Source organism: Eretmochelys imbricata, chromosome 1 (assembly GCF_965152235.1).
Source record: "Eretmochelys imbricata isolate rEreImb1 chromosome 1, rEreImb1.hap1, whole genome shotgun sequence".
Taxonomy (NCBI): domain Eukaryota; kingdom Metazoa; phylum Chordata; order Testudines; family Cheloniidae; genus Eretmochelys; species Eretmochelys imbricata.
Genome location: NC_135572.1, coordinates 255,379,227 through 255,395,447, shown reverse-complemented (window position 1 = coordinate 255,395,447; position 16,221 = coordinate 255,379,227). Strand labels below are relative to the sequence as shown.

General features: G+C 45.3%; 1 protein-coding gene across 1 annotated transcript in view; it reads left to right on the top strand.

The window, feature by feature from the left end:
* CREB3L2 (cAMP responsive element binding protein 3 like 2) overlaps positions 1–15,705 on the top strand; it is a 105,649-nt gene extending 89,944 nt beyond the window's left edge. Inside the window, exons 7-12 of the mRNA XM_077828003.1 lie at positions 17–75; positions 2,164–2,232; positions 10,551–10,650; positions 11,908–12,034; positions 13,096–13,330; positions 15,559–15,705. Coding sequence (XP_077684129.1) covers positions 17–75; positions 2,164–2,232; positions 10,551–10,650; positions 11,908–12,034; positions 13,096–13,330; positions 15,559–15,634 — 666 coding nt within the window. The 3' untranslated portion in view covers positions 15,635–15,705. The remainder of the gene's footprint in view (positions 1–16; positions 76–2,163; positions 2,233–10,550; positions 10,651–11,907; positions 12,035–13,095; positions 13,331–15,558) is intronic.
* Positions 15,706–16,221: the final 516 nt, after the last annotated feature.

Below are 16,221 nucleotides of genomic sequence, written 5' to 3'. Positions count from 1 at the left end.
TTCCCGTCCCTCTTAGATCTCTGCCCAGGAAAGTAGGAGAAAGAAGAAAGAATACATGGACAGCCTGGAAAAAAAGTAAGCCAGCCTTCCTCCCCTTTCAAATAAACCAATGACACAGTTGTTGAGATGGGAGGGTTGATACTGTGAGCGTTTCCTGCACAATGTGTTTCAGTTGCCACCTAGTGGTGACTAAAGGCAGAATTTATCTCCAGGAAAGAGGCCGGGGGTTTTTTGGGTCCTACAGATAAAAGTGTATATATGGTTAATGTTTGGCAAATACTATTGTGTCAACACTTGGTACTTTGTAGTAGGTCTTCTGATGTTAACATAGCATTGAGGAAACTGGTTCCTACTTTCTGAGGTTGGCTATGCTCCCCTTCCTGTTGTACAGCTGCCTCGCTACTTTTGTGCGAAACCTTCTTTTTACACCTTCCTCCAACTATTTGTGAACGAGCGAACGCAAAAAGGGCCCTGGCCAAATCCTGGTACCATGCTAACAGATCTAATTAGTTGGATTTTAAATAAGCCAAGGCAAAATAATATACGTCCATGGCTGCGTTTCAGTAGTTGGTATGTGATGTGGATACATAGCATGATTTTCATGGTTCGTTTGGCAGGCGGTGTCGAGGCCAAGTTGGGCTCTGAATGAATAAATTCCTTTTCTTAAGAAGGTGGGGACCCAGAGGCAGGAATAGGTGTAAAGGTGGAGTTGAGATAGGTGGTGGAGAAGGAGCACGTTAGCAGGCAGTCTGCTTTAGCAAGAAGCATCAAATCCTCCTACAGAGACTTGTGCCCCAAATTAGTCCCTCTCCCAAGTATCCTGAATCTTTCCTTATCTCTCCTTGTGCCCTTGGCCAGATGGGCCTGACCCACATCTGCTAAACTCCTTCCTCCTTTGGGGAAGCCCCCATCTCAATTTTCCCCTGCTCTTTCTGTCTCCTGCTGAAAGTCTTGCACTCCCAGGGCAAACCCCTGAAAGCCTCTTTCCCATCCACCCCCGTCCCACGCCCAAACACATGGCAAAGCTCTCCCATGTGCACCTTCCCGCTCCACGAAGAGACTGAGATGGGAGTCTGGTTTGTTCTCTTGAGAGTCTGGTCACCTTACTCGCACTACGAAATATGATGCAATGTGGTCTCTTTGGTGATCTCTAATGGCAGCTTGGAAAGGACCAATGTTCTTTGGACATAAATCTCATGGTTTATTCACATTGTGAAGGTGAGAGACATGGGCTCTGTGATCTTTCAGGGGTGTCTATGCTATCAGGGACACAGTGTCAGAGATATGGTTTGCATGAAACGGATGTCTGTCTCATCCTTGCAATCAGAGCTGCGGCACATCATTTAAAATGAATAGGGAGAAGATGGGGGACAAGACTTCAAGTCTTGCCCCTGGGGGTGAAATGCGGGGGTCTCGGGTCCTGCCTCTGGGGCATAGGAAGCCCTCAGAAGAGAGTCAGGATTGTCCGTTTTGCCTCTGGGTAGTGGTAGGCCTTGTGGGGGGGCGGTTGCATAGTGAACCTGTCCCGCACTCACCGCACAGCGGCTCCAATCCCACAGGGGAGGCCCTGCTCTGATCTGCTGGCTCTTGCCATGCTTGCAGACGGGGCCCCTCCCTGTCACTTCCTGGTCCTTGTGCCACTGAATTGCCTGCCGCGCGTTGAGCTGTGGCTGCCTCGGCCACAGAAATGTATGCATGTAGCAGCAGTGTTTGTCAGAGCTGTTGTGGCAGGGCCATAAACCACACGCCTTAGAATACCGATATTTATTGGCACCTGCTCTACATCATTGTTCCTGGAAAGAAAGGCTTCTGGGAATTTTCAGACATGGAGCCCTGCATGGTGGGATGGAACTAGGAGGCTCATCAGGACATCCTGTCTATGCCAGGAAGAAATAACTGTAGCCAGTACTGAATGAGCTGGACCTAAGCTAAGAACGCCTCCCAAACATTACAACTAGCAGAGCTCTCCAATACTTGTAAAATGCCTGGGGTAGCAGTTGCAGGGTTTGTGTGAGGTCAAATACGTCAAGATTTGCAAAGGTTTGCAGCAATGCTTTTCCACCTAGTATAGACAGGACCTTAGAACTCGGATTTTACCCCCTTTGTTGAATATAATGGATGCCTGGTTTTAAATTTGCCTTTCTTTCTTTGTGCCTTTCTCAGGGTTGAGTCCTGTTCAAATGAAAATAGTGAGCTGCGTAAGAAAGTGGAAGTCCTGGAGAACACAAACAGGTAGGATCTGAAAGGACAACTGGAACATGCTTCCAAAATGAAAAGTGGGAAATCTGGAAAAGAAGGGATCAAATACTAGAGCAGTGGACAATGACTCTTAAGAAATGGATCCATCTGACCTGGTTAATGACACAGATGGGGGAGGTTAAATATGTAAAAAGACTGGCACAGTGGCTCAGTGCTCAATATAATATGAGAGAGCTTGGGTTTGATGTTTAGTTATGGGTGCTCTCCCTAAGCTGGTAAGAGTTGCGAGTTCTTCATGTCACTCTTCATTAAGCATCTGGACTGATCTCTGAATGATACGGATGGGCTAGAAAAGAAGTCTCATCAAGCTCTCTTCGACTAGTGGAAGATTGGTCTGATGGGAGACCTTGGAGAGGAGAGGCCCTAACCTGGAGTGTAAGGCTGCAGTGGAGTCCTGATGCCTAGATCTAGAGGCCCTTAGTAGTCAGTTCTTCTGGGACTGCTACTTACCATTCTAACTACCAAAGTTCTTTCTAAGGCACCTCTCACCGTAGCATCTATCAGTGTAGCAGTGCCATTTCTTTTGAGAGAGAACCAATTTCTCACCTTTCTCTGCTCATTTAGAAACAGTTGTAGGTGAATCCAAGTGGTTTACTCAAAAGACCAACAGCTGAGACCATTCCACCGTTTAGCTCTTAAGGGAATGTCAGATAAAAGGAAGACCGATATTTATTTAAAAGATTCGGCCCCATGTTCATCATGATTTAAAGGTTATAAGACTTGAGCTCAACCTGATCTCTGGTGCTGGCAGATTCCACTGAGAATATTGTGTCCCATTTGAATAGATCCAGATGAGCGTGGCGCATGTGTATATACCTACACAGACACATAGCTGTGGCACTGAAGTGTGGAGGGAGGTGGTCACTGAAATAGCTGAGCTTTAAAGATCAGGCCTAGGACCTAGAAAAGGACCTAGAATTTGTCTGGCAGCCAATGTATTGTTCATTGAGTGGCATGTGGTGTTTCTAATCTTCGGATCCAATCTCTAATTTCATGGAGACAGACCCCGTATCACTGTAATTTGCTGGAGAATGTCTCCCACACACTGCTCGTGCATAAAGACATCTGCTGCTTGTTTGGAGAGAGCCAAGCCGTTTCTCCCGCCTCCTTTGCTCATCTCCCCACTCTGCCTCACACATGAGAATGTTGGCATTGCTGTATAAGATCAGAACAGGTCCATCTAATCCAGAATCTCTTTCTGATGGGCTGATACCAGCTGTTTCAGAGGAAGGTGCAAGAACCAGGAAGTAGGCAGTTACAGACTCTGCTCCCCTTAACAACCCACTGAAAAGATTCTCACCGAGTAGCCCTTGTCCCCAGGGAAGGTAGTTTTACATGTAAGCACAGCCTTCCCCAATGTTAGACACAGCAGGCTTTCCAAAAGTCTTGCTCATGTATCTGTCCCTCACGCCCAAGGTTGCCTTGTGAAATAATGAAAAGAAGCTCTATTTTTAATAAAACTCTTAACGTTTTCCCAAGTTTTGGATGCTCTTAATTCTGATACTAAATCCTGAAACAGCATGTTTATTTAGGTGATGTTATCCCCAAATCCTTTACATCCCAGATATGCAGAATTAGTTGCATAGTTTCCCTTCATCAGTCATGGCGGTGTTTGGCTAGGTCTACACTGCACATCACTGGTGACCGCATGTAGGGTAGGTGTGAAAAGCAGGGTGGGTCCATGCTGCGGCTTGTAGTAACGCATGTCAGTGAAAGGCTCTGGCAGTGGAGAAAACTGTCAAAGTCTTTCTTTGCTGCCTCCCCCTCCAGAGCCTTTTCTACACGGAGGGAGCCTTTGCCTGTGGCCCATGCAACCTTCATTCTACCCCTGGAGCATGTTCATCATGGTACAGTCTCTTTAATTAGATGATCATATTGCCTATATAGTTACAGGACCCCTGCCTCATTCAGTGAATGAGTAGTTATTCAATATTTCTTTATCTTCCTCATACAATGTGTGGCCCCCAGGTCTTTATTTAATGCACACTGTGTAAACCCTGGACTAATAATTTCCTCATGGGTGTTTCTATGGTGCCCTCAATGTAGTATCCGAGTCCACAACATTAATTACACCTCATCTCTGCGGGAAGATAGTAGTATTATTCCAGGAAACTAAGGCACAGAGATTTATTTGTATTACTGTAGCATCTAGAAGCTTCTGTCGTGGGCCAGGACCTCCTGGGGCTAGTTGTGCAGACACAGAACAAAACGATGGTCACAGCCCCAAAGAGTTTACAATCTAAGTATAAGACCAGAGACAACGGATGGATACAGACGGATGGGGAAGTACAAGTGAGACAGTATTGATCTGCATGGTAGGCAGTAATCTAAGTATGTCAGCAGCCTACCTGTTCGGGTTTTTTTGTAGGCCTTCTGGTGGAGATGAGTTTTGAGGAGGGATTTGAAGGTGGATAATGAGGCAGCTTTGCAGATGTTTACAGGGAGAATTGCTCAAGTGCATGGGGCAGCACAGGAGAAAAATACTTGTTTGAAAATGTAACAAGTGGGTGATGGAAGCTGGCATCGACAGCTCAGTAGCAAATGAGGGATGATACGTAGGGTGGGGATAGGCCAGGAAGGTTTAAGAAGGAATTAAGAGCATCAGAAAGTTGAGAGTGAAGACCAGTAGCTTATGTTTGATGTAATAGAAAAGCAGGAGCCAGTGGAGGAATTCAAAGGCGGGAGTGGTAATGGTCAAAGCGACGGGCTAGGGAAACCATCTTTGCAGCAGCATTGTGAATAGATCTGAGCAAGGCAAGATTGTGTTTGTCAAGGCTAGAGAGAAAGATGTTGCAGGAATTGAGGCACGAGATGATGAGAGCTTGGACAAGACTTTTAGCTATGTGGATGAATAGGAAAGGATGTATAGTAGAGATGTTACAGAGAAAGAATAGGCAAGATTTAGACACAACCTGGATGTGAAGGCCTAGAGAGAGGTCAGGATCAAAGATGACACCCAGGTTATGGGCCTGACCGACGGGCAGGATAGTGGTGTTGTCCACGATGATTGAAAAAGGAGGTTGTGGGGGAAGATTAGGAGCTCTGTTTTAACCATGCTTAGCTTAAGCTGGCAGTTAGACATCCTCAAGGAGATGTTTGAGACACAGGCTAAGATTTTAATTTGGACAGAAGGAAGCAGGTCGGTGGTAGGGATGTAAAATATTAAACAGTTAACTGGTAAGTATTAGTCTAACCCCTGTGCGTGGGTCTCGAACCAATTCTCCTCCCTGAGCTGCCCTGGGCCCTACCGACCCCGGCGGCTTCTCAGGGGATGGCCAGCCGGGCAGGGGGTGCACATTTAGGCCGGGGTGGGCGGGCAGGGTCTGCGGGCCCCATTGGCGGGGTAAAGTAGTTCCTGGCCTCCCCCTGTGCCACTGGAAGGGGGTTTGGCTGCGGAAGTGCACGGTGCACTGGGAGGGGAAGCTGCTGCTGGGGTGGCATGGAGTGTCTGTGGAGGCCGCATCGGGACAAACTAAGTACCTGGGGGCCCTCTCCCTTTAATCATTTAACCAGTTAAATGATATAATTTTTAATAGTTTAAATGGTATTTACATCCCTAATCTGTGGAAGAGAGGTAGATCTGTGAGTGGTTAGCATAGACATGGTAGTCTAATTTGTGTTTACGGATGAGGATACAGAGGGAGAAGAGAAGGGGACGAAGGACAGAGCCTTATGGAGCCCCCTCGGAAAGCTGATGAAGGATCCTACAAAAGACCTGCTGAAGGAGGAATTGGATAGGTAGGAGGAGAACAAGGATAGCACAGAGTTATGGAAGTCAAGGGAGAGCAGGATTCCACTGTGTTAGGCACGGTACAAAGTAAGAGATGGTCCTAGTGCCAAGAGCTTCAATAGACAAGTCAAAGGATGGGAGAGGAAACAGGCATAAGGATGGTGTGGGAGAAGCGACTGGCTTAAAGTCACACAGGAGGCCAGTAACTGAGCTGGGAATAGAATCCCATAGACTATGATGCCTCCCCTACACCAGCATGCTGTCAGACTGGAGGACACAGATATCTGGGGTTAGAGAGTATTGAAAAAATAGGATGTACCTGTATTAGATGAGAGAAGAAATAGGATATTTATTTCTGATTATTTTCCCAGAAAAGTAATAGAAATTGGATCCTATTTAAAATGCACCTCACCAGTTGTATGGATTACTTTTGTGCTGTGTGTGCAAACGGAACAAGGAAACTCTGACAGTACACAAACTGGTTATCACAACCTCATGGCTTATACATGGATCAGGAATGATAGGATGGCCAGGAGAAACAACAGAAAGCAAGCTGTGCTGCTTTCCAACCTGAGATCACTGCGGAAGGTCGTGGTTTTATAAAATAAAATCTGGTTGCTCTTTGTTGGATGCTAAGAAAATAGTCCATTGAGGCCCTGCTTCTGCTCCCACTGAGGTCAGTGGTAAAACTTCCATTGACTTCCAAGGGGCAGTGTCAGGTGAGTGTGTGAGATCAGGGGCATTGCAAGAGTTGAAACAGCAATAGGGTCGCCAAGTCTCCTTGATCTGCATGGTAATTCCTTCAACTGGGATTAGTAAACTTATTTTACAGTGCGTCCTGTGGGTGACGGAGGATTTGGCTTTGTTTTTCAATGGGACATTTTAAAAATCTTTCTTCTTTGAAATCTCTCTCTCTAAAATTGACACTGCTTGAGAGCCTTGGAATTGTTTTTAACAGAGCAGGTCAATGTTTTTGCACCGAAACGTGGTGTTTTTTTTGGTGTTGGGGTGATGGGGGTGGAAAAAATGGCTTCTTGACCTAAATTTTCCACAGACATTTTCCTTTTCCTTTTGGTTGAAACTTTCTGGTTATTGATGGAAAAACTGCAAAGAGTCACTTTTGGTTTTTTCCACTTCCGACAGGAGAAAGGGGGTGTGTGGAAATGGAGAATAGTGGAGGACCACAAGTTTTTCCAAAAAATGAAAACAGAAAACTGTTTTCGTTTTGTCAAAAATAGGAGAAATTCTATGAAAAACTTGCAAACAGTTTTTGTTTTGCTGAAAGTATATAGCACGCTGTGAGCAGTGCTAGCTTTTGAATGTGAGGGACGGATTCCAAACCTGCCAGGCAGGGAGATCCTGCAGTGACCCAGATTTCATGCTCACGCCCAGCAGCAACTCTTGTTCAGGCGAGGTTGGTGATGAAGCCTTGGATTGCACCCATCCTCTGTTGTTAAAAGAACCCTTTGGAAAGTAACCTACCTATATAAAAACACAAATTAGACATCACAGGCTGGAGTGGATTTTCCAGCAAGACTAGAAGGGAGAGGGAATCCCTTAATTACTTTACAGCTTTCCTGTGAGGCACTTCCATTGGCAAGGAAAGCGTGAAAGCACATTCACACCTCCTACCAGGAGGTGACCCTCTAATTGAATATCATCAGGAAATGTGTCAGACAGAGTGAGATTAATCCCAGGGTGCAACCCCGTGATCTACACTGCCTCAAGATTTAATTTTCTCCTGTTAAAATTCAGCCATAGGCAATATGTTTCACTAAAAGCATTCTTGACCTTCCTTCAGATGTTCAGCAGAGGCCTCTTGGTATAAAATGCTCTTGTTCTTAAAGTTGCTCTTTATCCCCTTCTCCAGTTTTCGTTAGCACATCTCACCCCAACAATAATATTGAAGGCAACTTTTCTATGGGAGAGGAGGCATTTTGACCTTCAACTAACGCTTCCAGTTTTTTGGACCGAACTATAGAAAAGAAGTATGGAAGAGTGTTCTATTTGGGGGCAAGAGGGATAACCATGTTGTCTCCAAACAAACGAACTTCCAGCCTTCTCTTGCCTCAGTTCCTGGTTCTTAGCTTGAAAACGCATCCTGAGTATTTTAACTCCCAACATTGAATCCTTTACTGTGGTGAAAGAGACAGTGGCCTTGATTCGCTACTCACACCATAGTAAATAGGGAGTCACTTCGCTAACTTCAAAAAGGCTACTTCTGTTTTCCTCAGTGTAAATGAGGCCCAGTTTAGAGATGTTTGAAGATTTGTGTTATGTGGTGGAACTTATAAGTACTTGTTTACTTTCAGTACAAAGTACCCACACCTTGTGTCGTTAGTAAATACCTTGGAGCAAATCTTACTCCCCACTTCCTTGGCCATGAAGGGCCCAAGATATAGTGGAACCGGTATAGTTACACTGCTGAGGGGGGAGAAAATACAGATTTGAGGAGCATAGCATCTTGGAATCCAGGTCTTTGGGGGCTCTCTGCACAGCAAGGCTTGGGCTGGACAAGGAGGGCAGAGAGGAGAAATTTTAGTGGATATGCCACTACGCAGATCCACCTGCCATTTCTTTCATAACACCCATCTCCAACTCCTCCCCCAAATCCCCCAGAGCAGCAAGAGCTGTTGCTATCTCAAGGCTTTTTGTTGCTATTTCAAAACTGCAGTAGCAGGCCCAGAGCTGGAAGGAAAATTTATTTCCGAAACTCCTCTGGAACCCTGGTGCATAAAGGTGAGCTACTCTGTCTTGGTACATGGGGAGGATTTGGTCTCCTGTCACTACAGTGATTGTACATGCCAAGGTTCAAAAAACCTTCCCATGAAATGTGTACACTGGTTTAGAAGATGGGAATAGCCATGCACAGTATGTATTTACCTTTTAAGGAAAGCTGCTTGTGTGACGCGCACACATGCTGTGTAACAATATTATTGAGTAGTTGGTGTGGCCTATTTCATCTGAATTGAAATGGCTCTCCCACATAACTGCCCGGCGCTGCTCCTACTGTACATAAGGAACCAGAAGGAGGATAACCAATTTTTATTTTACACCCAGATGTGTAACAAACCATATTTCCAGCTGCATATTAGACACCCTTGTGAAAGTTGGGAAGGATCTGCTGGCCCAGATAAATCTGTGCTGGGAGTATTCCTTGTACTAATTTCAGACTCCACTTCTGAAGTCCTTGAAATCATTCTACCTTAATTAACAATGATCATTGATTAAAAAAAGTCTATAATAGGCAGGTGAGTGTATATTGAGCTGTAAAGGCACCTCTGGGTCTGTCCTACAATTGGCTTTTAAGAACTTGGTTTTAAAATAATGCTTTTCCATCTCTCTTGCTCCAGCATTTTTGACATCCCAGCCTTTAAAGCTGTTGTGGGTTGCCATGTATATTTGTCATGAGGCCTCAAGTTCTCTTATAGGTGAAATGAAACGTAGAAATGGGATTGAGCTGCAAAGTTAGGATCCAGGTACAAACTTCCCCAGGGGTTTTTGCGTGTGTTTGAAGTAGGGCATTTGGTTAAATGCTTTTCAAAAGAGTTGGATTAGTCAGAACAAAATGGGAACAGTTTGGAGAGACCCAAATCAGTAATGGAACGTGATTGAGCAGGCTTAAAAATAGACATTTAAGTGTAGTTTGAGATCAGTTCCTAGTTCACTTTTAAACGGCTAGTACTCAGATTCATGGACTGTTGTCCCTGCAGCAGTTGATCATACCTTTTCCACTAAGCAGAGAGCCACGAGGGTAGAAAGTGCTGTTCTTGGTTGGGATTCTTATGTTTGTCCAGCACAACAGGGCCTCCGTTGTGGTTGGGACCTCTGAGAATGATTGTAATAATAGCAGCATAGGGGTCTGTGATTTCATCAGCTCTTGGAGGATGGAAGAGTTAATAGGTAACCTTAGGAAGAAGTAACATTAAATATTTAATTTAAAACAAATGTATGAGAAGAGAAGTCTGAACATATTACAGGTTTTGAGATCTAAAGGCATTTTATTTACAAAAGCTTTCCAGTTTACCTTAAGGGCCAGATTTTCAGAAATGTGTGCGCACAGCTACACAATTGATTAGGGTAATTGTGGACCTGATCCTGCACCCGTTAGTCAATGGCAAAATTCCTGTTGCAATCATGACACAAGATCCAATCAGATGTGCAGCTGGTCATCTGTGAATGTAACTGTTGTGACTGCATGTATATATATGGTAATCCTGCTCCCATTCTTCTGAAAAGCTGATCCTTCCTGGATGAACAAGTAGGAGCCTCAAAAGTAGGAAGTAAAATAGTTGGTGGGAATGTTTGGGGAAGAATGAAACTGACATCAGTTGTGGAAAAACAAAGTCTAATGTGATTGTGCACAATATTTTGGAAAATTAGGACAGCCATTCCTTGCCTCTAACTTTTAAGGCGAGGATTTTAACTCGATGCACCTGCATGTAAATGTTTACTGTTAGTAGGGCACAGAGATCAAGGTGAAAAGCTGTATGATCATATGGTCTGAGGTATGTAAATCTCCTGGTTAATATTGATGGCTGTGTTACTCTTCACATTCCAGAACTCTTCTGCAGCAGTTACAGAGACTCCAAGCCATGGTTGCTGGCAAAGTATCCCGTTCCTGTAAAGCAGCCAGCACGCAGACAGGGACTTGTCTCATGGTGAGTGACTCGGAAGTTGGGGACCACAAGCAGCAGTTGCTAAAACCACTGTTCCCCCTGGCTCAGCTCATGTCTGGCTCCCAACTCCCTTGGATAATGGCACTGCAGGGTTGGAAAAAGCGGTGGGAGCAGCAGTCAGTTTCCTGCTAGCAGCTGGAAGCTTTGGGAAATCATGAATGCTGAGGCAGCCTGGGATATGTGTGGATTTTTGTTGCTGAAGGGTACTCTACCCATTCTGTTCAGCCCATCAGCCTGAAAGCCCACAGGGTGGGAAGCGTCTCTCGTCAAGAATGAAGTGTTTTCTGGGGCGGGAGGGGCCCTTTCCTTTGGAATGTACTCATGTCCGAACTGGGGCTGCAAGAGCACAAGACTGTTGACTTTCAAGGCCCGCTACAAAGTCTATCTGTTTGAGCAGGCATTGGCAAGGGGTGTGAGGATAGGATTGCTGTCTGCTGGCAGTATGTGGTTTGGGGGAGGTAAACTGTCTCAGGGTGTTTTCTGATGATTAGATGAAAGGTCCAGGGGTAAGGGAAGGAGAAGTGCTGCTGCGTTGGTTGATTTTTGTTACACTTAAATATACAAAATTAGAGGAGGTACATCAAAGGGCACCCAGAGCTATGAAATGGGAGCCCTTTAGGTGCTTGGTTCTTTTAGATCAAAATAATACATTAATTCATTAAAATAAAAATAACCCAGAGGCTGTAAATCTACTTGTTTAATGCTCAGGGTAAAAGAACTGTTAGAAAGGCTTTACTTCTAAATTTAGCAACCAAATTCCCTTTATGTTGGTGCTATAGCTGGATGGAAACTGGTCTCTAGTCCGACATTGAGCCTTCAGGCTGGTATAGCTTCTTCGTTTGTCACTTTTAAGTAAGATTGTGTCCAAAAGCAGGTTTAGAAATGCCTGATACAAGTTAAGCAACATGAATCTTTAAATGCATGTCTGAGTTTAGTCCAGTTAAGTTGTGCTTCTAGCCTTTCCAACTTCCAAATAAAGAAGTTCAACAGAATAAAATGGCTGCAGGTCTTTAAAATAGACTCTTGCATTGAAATCTGTCCTTTTAAATATTGAATTGTTATTGTCCATGCACGTTTGATTAGGGGCATCATATATATTGACCAAAAAATAGCCTTGAATCAATATTTTTTTAAAAATTACAGCAGTTGTGTGACTTGCCATTGCTTTAACCTTAATTCCCATGTATTTGGGCTCAAAGAGTGAGATCGCTTTTATTTTTTGCTTTCTGCCTTGTCCAGGTGGTGGTGCTGTGCTTCGCCGGAATTTTCGGCAGCTTCTCTCAGAGTTACGGGCCCTATCCTTCTGCCACAAAGATGGTGCTGCCCAGCCAGCATTCCACACCAGAGTCGTACACTGCCTCCATCGGTAAGCTAACTCAGCGCTGCCATTTGCTTGATGACTCACTCCCCCGCCAGACCCCCTTTGCATTTTTGAGGGAGTCAAGAGTAGGCAGCCTGCACTGCCCTTCCCAGTAGCTGTGTTTTAGTGCCACCCCCACATTGTGGTTGTCATTTTTCTGGCTGAGGGCTGGATGGGAATTCTCCTTTGGAGCCTCTCAACATATCTTCTTGCGCAACCTGGAAAAGGGCACTGCTGACCATCAGGAAATGTTCCTTTCTCCCCCGCCTCTTTTGAGGATGAGACCTGCGGACTCCCACGCACCAGCTTCTTGTCTCTCTCCAGGGCCGCATCCAAAACTATAATAAAGCCCAACCTCTAGTGGTTTTGAGGTGTTGGTGTTTTGGCATTATAGAAATGCCAGTGTATTGAGTGGGATGAGAAAGTTCAATGGCTGGGTTACCCATGCTGTTGGTGAAACGTACCGTGAAGGAATGGAGGAGTCTGTTGCTCCCCAGCCTACTTGATAGTTCCAGTTAGGCTTCTGTGTGTCAGCCGCAGGCATCAGACTCGTAACTCCCGAAAGATTCCAGGTGAGCGTGGCCTTAGTTCTCTTCCAAGTGGCCAAGTATTCACGTTGCTAAAAAACCTCCAACATAGCTGATATCGATTGCCTTTCTATTGGCCATGTCAGAGGCCCAGGATTGAGTGGGGCACCAGGATGGAAGTAGATGCTAGCTGTGTCCAATAACTATCGTGTTAAAATGGAGCCTGTCACCATGGTATCTGAGTGTTCACCCCAGAAGTCATCCCTCCAGTTCCGGCCGGTGGCTGGATTAGTGGGGAAGGGCCCTTGAATGACCAGTGCTCATATTGCACTTGCTGTGGGCATACGTGGAGGGCTGTCAGTGCAGCATCTTTTCCTAGCTCCAAAATTAGTAGTTAATCTCCATGAGTAGCAAAATCCTGTGCAGCTAGATTTACTGTGTTTATATTTGTCCACCTTCAATTCCCGACATGTCCAGTGCCCATATATCTGGGCTCACTGTGTTTCTCATTTAGTTTCTGCCTCCCCTATTTGTACACAGTACGGTCAAGAAGCCTGCTAATTTACGAAGAGCCTCGCCCACTGGAGGAGCAGTACACTTCAATCTCCTTTGCAGATCGCGGTGATGCCTGGGATAGGCGCATGGATGCCTCCAAACACACAGCACTACCTCTGGAATCTGTGCCGGGGGTGCAGCAGGACAAAGTGTCCCACTTCACAATAACCAACGAGACAAGGCTAGAGAAATCAGTGTTGCTGGGGCTGCAGCCACACAGGTGAGTGCAGAGGAAGCAGGCCTAAGCATGAGCTGCATGAAATTCCTTGTTGCATGTTTCCTGGACAGTTATTTGTATTACTGTTGTGCACAGAGGCCTGCAGTCAAGATCAGGGCCCCATTGTGCTAGGCACTGAACGAACACATAGTGAGAGACAATCCCTGCCCTGAAGTGCTTACAGCCTAGATAGACCAGACTAAGAGTGGGGAAGGGAAACTGAGGCAAGGAGAGGTAAAATGACTTGCCCCAAATCACACAGCAAGTCAGTAGCGGAGCCAAAATTAGAACCTTGTTCTCCTGACTCCCAATCCTATGTCCTATCCACTGGGCTATGTTTCCTATGCAAGACCATGTGCTTGGAAAGCAGGTAGTTATGGGGTTCCTGCTAAGCCTGGTGTGGGTTCCTTTGACGTATACTAGCTAAAGGATGGTAGTCTTCTCAAACAATAGTAGTATAGATGTCATTTAAGACTGTTTGTTTGTTTCTCTGCCTGTATTAATAAGAGCTCCCTATAGGATGGTTTAGTGATGACACTGACTACAGCCTCACAAGACTTTGTGTAATCCACCCTGTCATGGTTCAGGGCATCTGCACCTGTATTGCCCCCTCGCTGGTTCACCAAGGGCATCAATGCATAGGCTTCTGGCTCCATCTCTTGGGTGGAGACCTGTGTCTCTCTCCCTCCTGACCAGTGTATTTCCAGGCCGCACAGTTCTGTGCATACTCTGTGAATTCCCTGGCAAAGTCAGACTGCCTAAGGAGGCCTGCTTTACTTTTCTCCTCAGATGGTGAACAGTGTAATGACCACAGTTAAGTTACCACAAAGTTCTTTCTAAGCAAGCACATTTATTCTTAAGGTACAAGCATGGCAGAGAAAACATATTAAAAACAATAAAAGAACCTATATACATGTCAATAAGCTTACCAGAGGTCATCCCAACTCCAAGACGAGTGAGTGAACAGTCCTTCAAACCCCACCCAGGGGTTTTTCCTGTGGCTAACAAGTTCATAATTCCTTTTGCTCAGAACAAGAACACTCATGAATCTGTGAGTTACTCGTTTATGCCATTTGGGCATTTTGATCCTGGGAATAGGTCATTTGTAGACAAAAGTCCCTTCCCCAGGGTGAAGCTTCAAAAGAACGGGTCTGGAGGTTGGCATTTGCATTTTGCCCCCCCACCCCCCCCAACCAAGCATGTCCTAGGAACCCTACTCAACTAACAGTTCATACTTGACTTAGCCTGTTTAAAAGAGTTCTTGGAAGTATTATGAGCTTCCAAGCACATATATTAGTCTTACCCCTAGAGAGCTTGCATACTATCCCACAGTAACACACAAACATTTGTACTGTTGATACAGTGAGCTCCTAAGACACTGAAACTTAATTCAGTAAGGTTTAACTTAATTCAGAAAGATTTTGTGGGAAACTGTCATCCGTCAGACATCCATGTTTGTGTCTGATGTGCGTGCACATATATACACACACATGTATGGCGTTATACAAATAATTTTTTGGGAGAGGAAATACCAGTAAAATATCACCCAGAGGGAGCTGCATTGCCTACATGCTGACAGCTAAGGGGAAATATGCATCATCAAACAATCTAAAAATATGCAGGCCATGGGGCATTGCCATTTGAATGACATGAACTTGTGGATTGCTAAGATGTCTAACCAGGTGGGTAATGAGGAACTGGGTGCCTTTTGCACTCAAGATTGCTTTGTACCCTGGGCCCTGTTAGTTTGCTGCAGGGCAGAGCTGGGAAGGTGAAGCATGTATTGCAAGAAGGGTCACCTTGAGAAAGTTGCATGGAATTCCTTGTTAAATTCTTTCCTTTAAATAATGTGAGATTTGGTGCTCCTGGAAAATGAGACTCTCTCTGGTTTGAAGAACTGATGTCTTTTCCGTCACTCTACTTCTGCATGCCCTGCCATCACCCTACCTGGAACTCTTCAACAGACCTTTCTGTTGTGCCAAATGGGTTTTTACTTGGATATGTGTCTCTTAAAGCACTAGGATGAGACACGTTGCCCCTGCCCCATCCCTACTCCAGCATATCTATCTTAGGGTGAAGAGGTGACTAATTTGATGTGTTACCAAGTTCCAACCAGTGAGCTCCTGGTAAATAATAGGCACTGTATCAGCAGTAACCAGTTTCAGTGGGGTGTGTGCTTTTTTGCATGATTGCATTCAGGTATAACATTCCCTTTTTTTTTCTCCTCACAGGGTCAGCTCAGAGCTGGAAGTGAATGAAACACTGAAAATAATTGAAATTGATAGACGAGTCAATGCTACTTCTTAAAAAAGAGGCCTTTCCTCCCCCTCATTATCCTGCCTTCTTTCCAGCCCAAGCCCCACCCCTTCCCCCAGACTCATCACCATCAGGGAACTAAAGGGCAAAAGAGAGAGTCTGCCAACTTCTGATTTGGCTGAAGAAGCTGTGACTTTAGTCAGCAGCAGTTGTCCTCATGCTGTCCCTTCCTCCATGCGCACAAACCTGCTTCTGCTTTTACTGCTGTCCCTGACTGGTAGTACAAAGGAGGGTTTGAAACCTAAAAGCAGCTGGTGCCAGCAGTGTACAGCTGGTTGGTTTGTGTGTGTACCCTAATCAAATGTAACTCACGGGGGAACATTTGTGGTAGGTCACATGGGAGAAGGAAACTAAAAGGTACAGTGTGACACTGCTCAGGATTTAGCCACAGCTCCATGCCCATCACTCTGGCACACTGGAGCTTTATGCGGGGAGAAATGTGTTCACGGTTCCCATCCCGCCCACTGAGGGCAGAGAACAGACGCTAGTCCTGTTGAGCCAATGGCACAGACAGGAGAGTCTGTTCAATGGCAGTATTGATATATTTTTTTTCTTCTTCCTGCTCTCTCGCGCTCTCT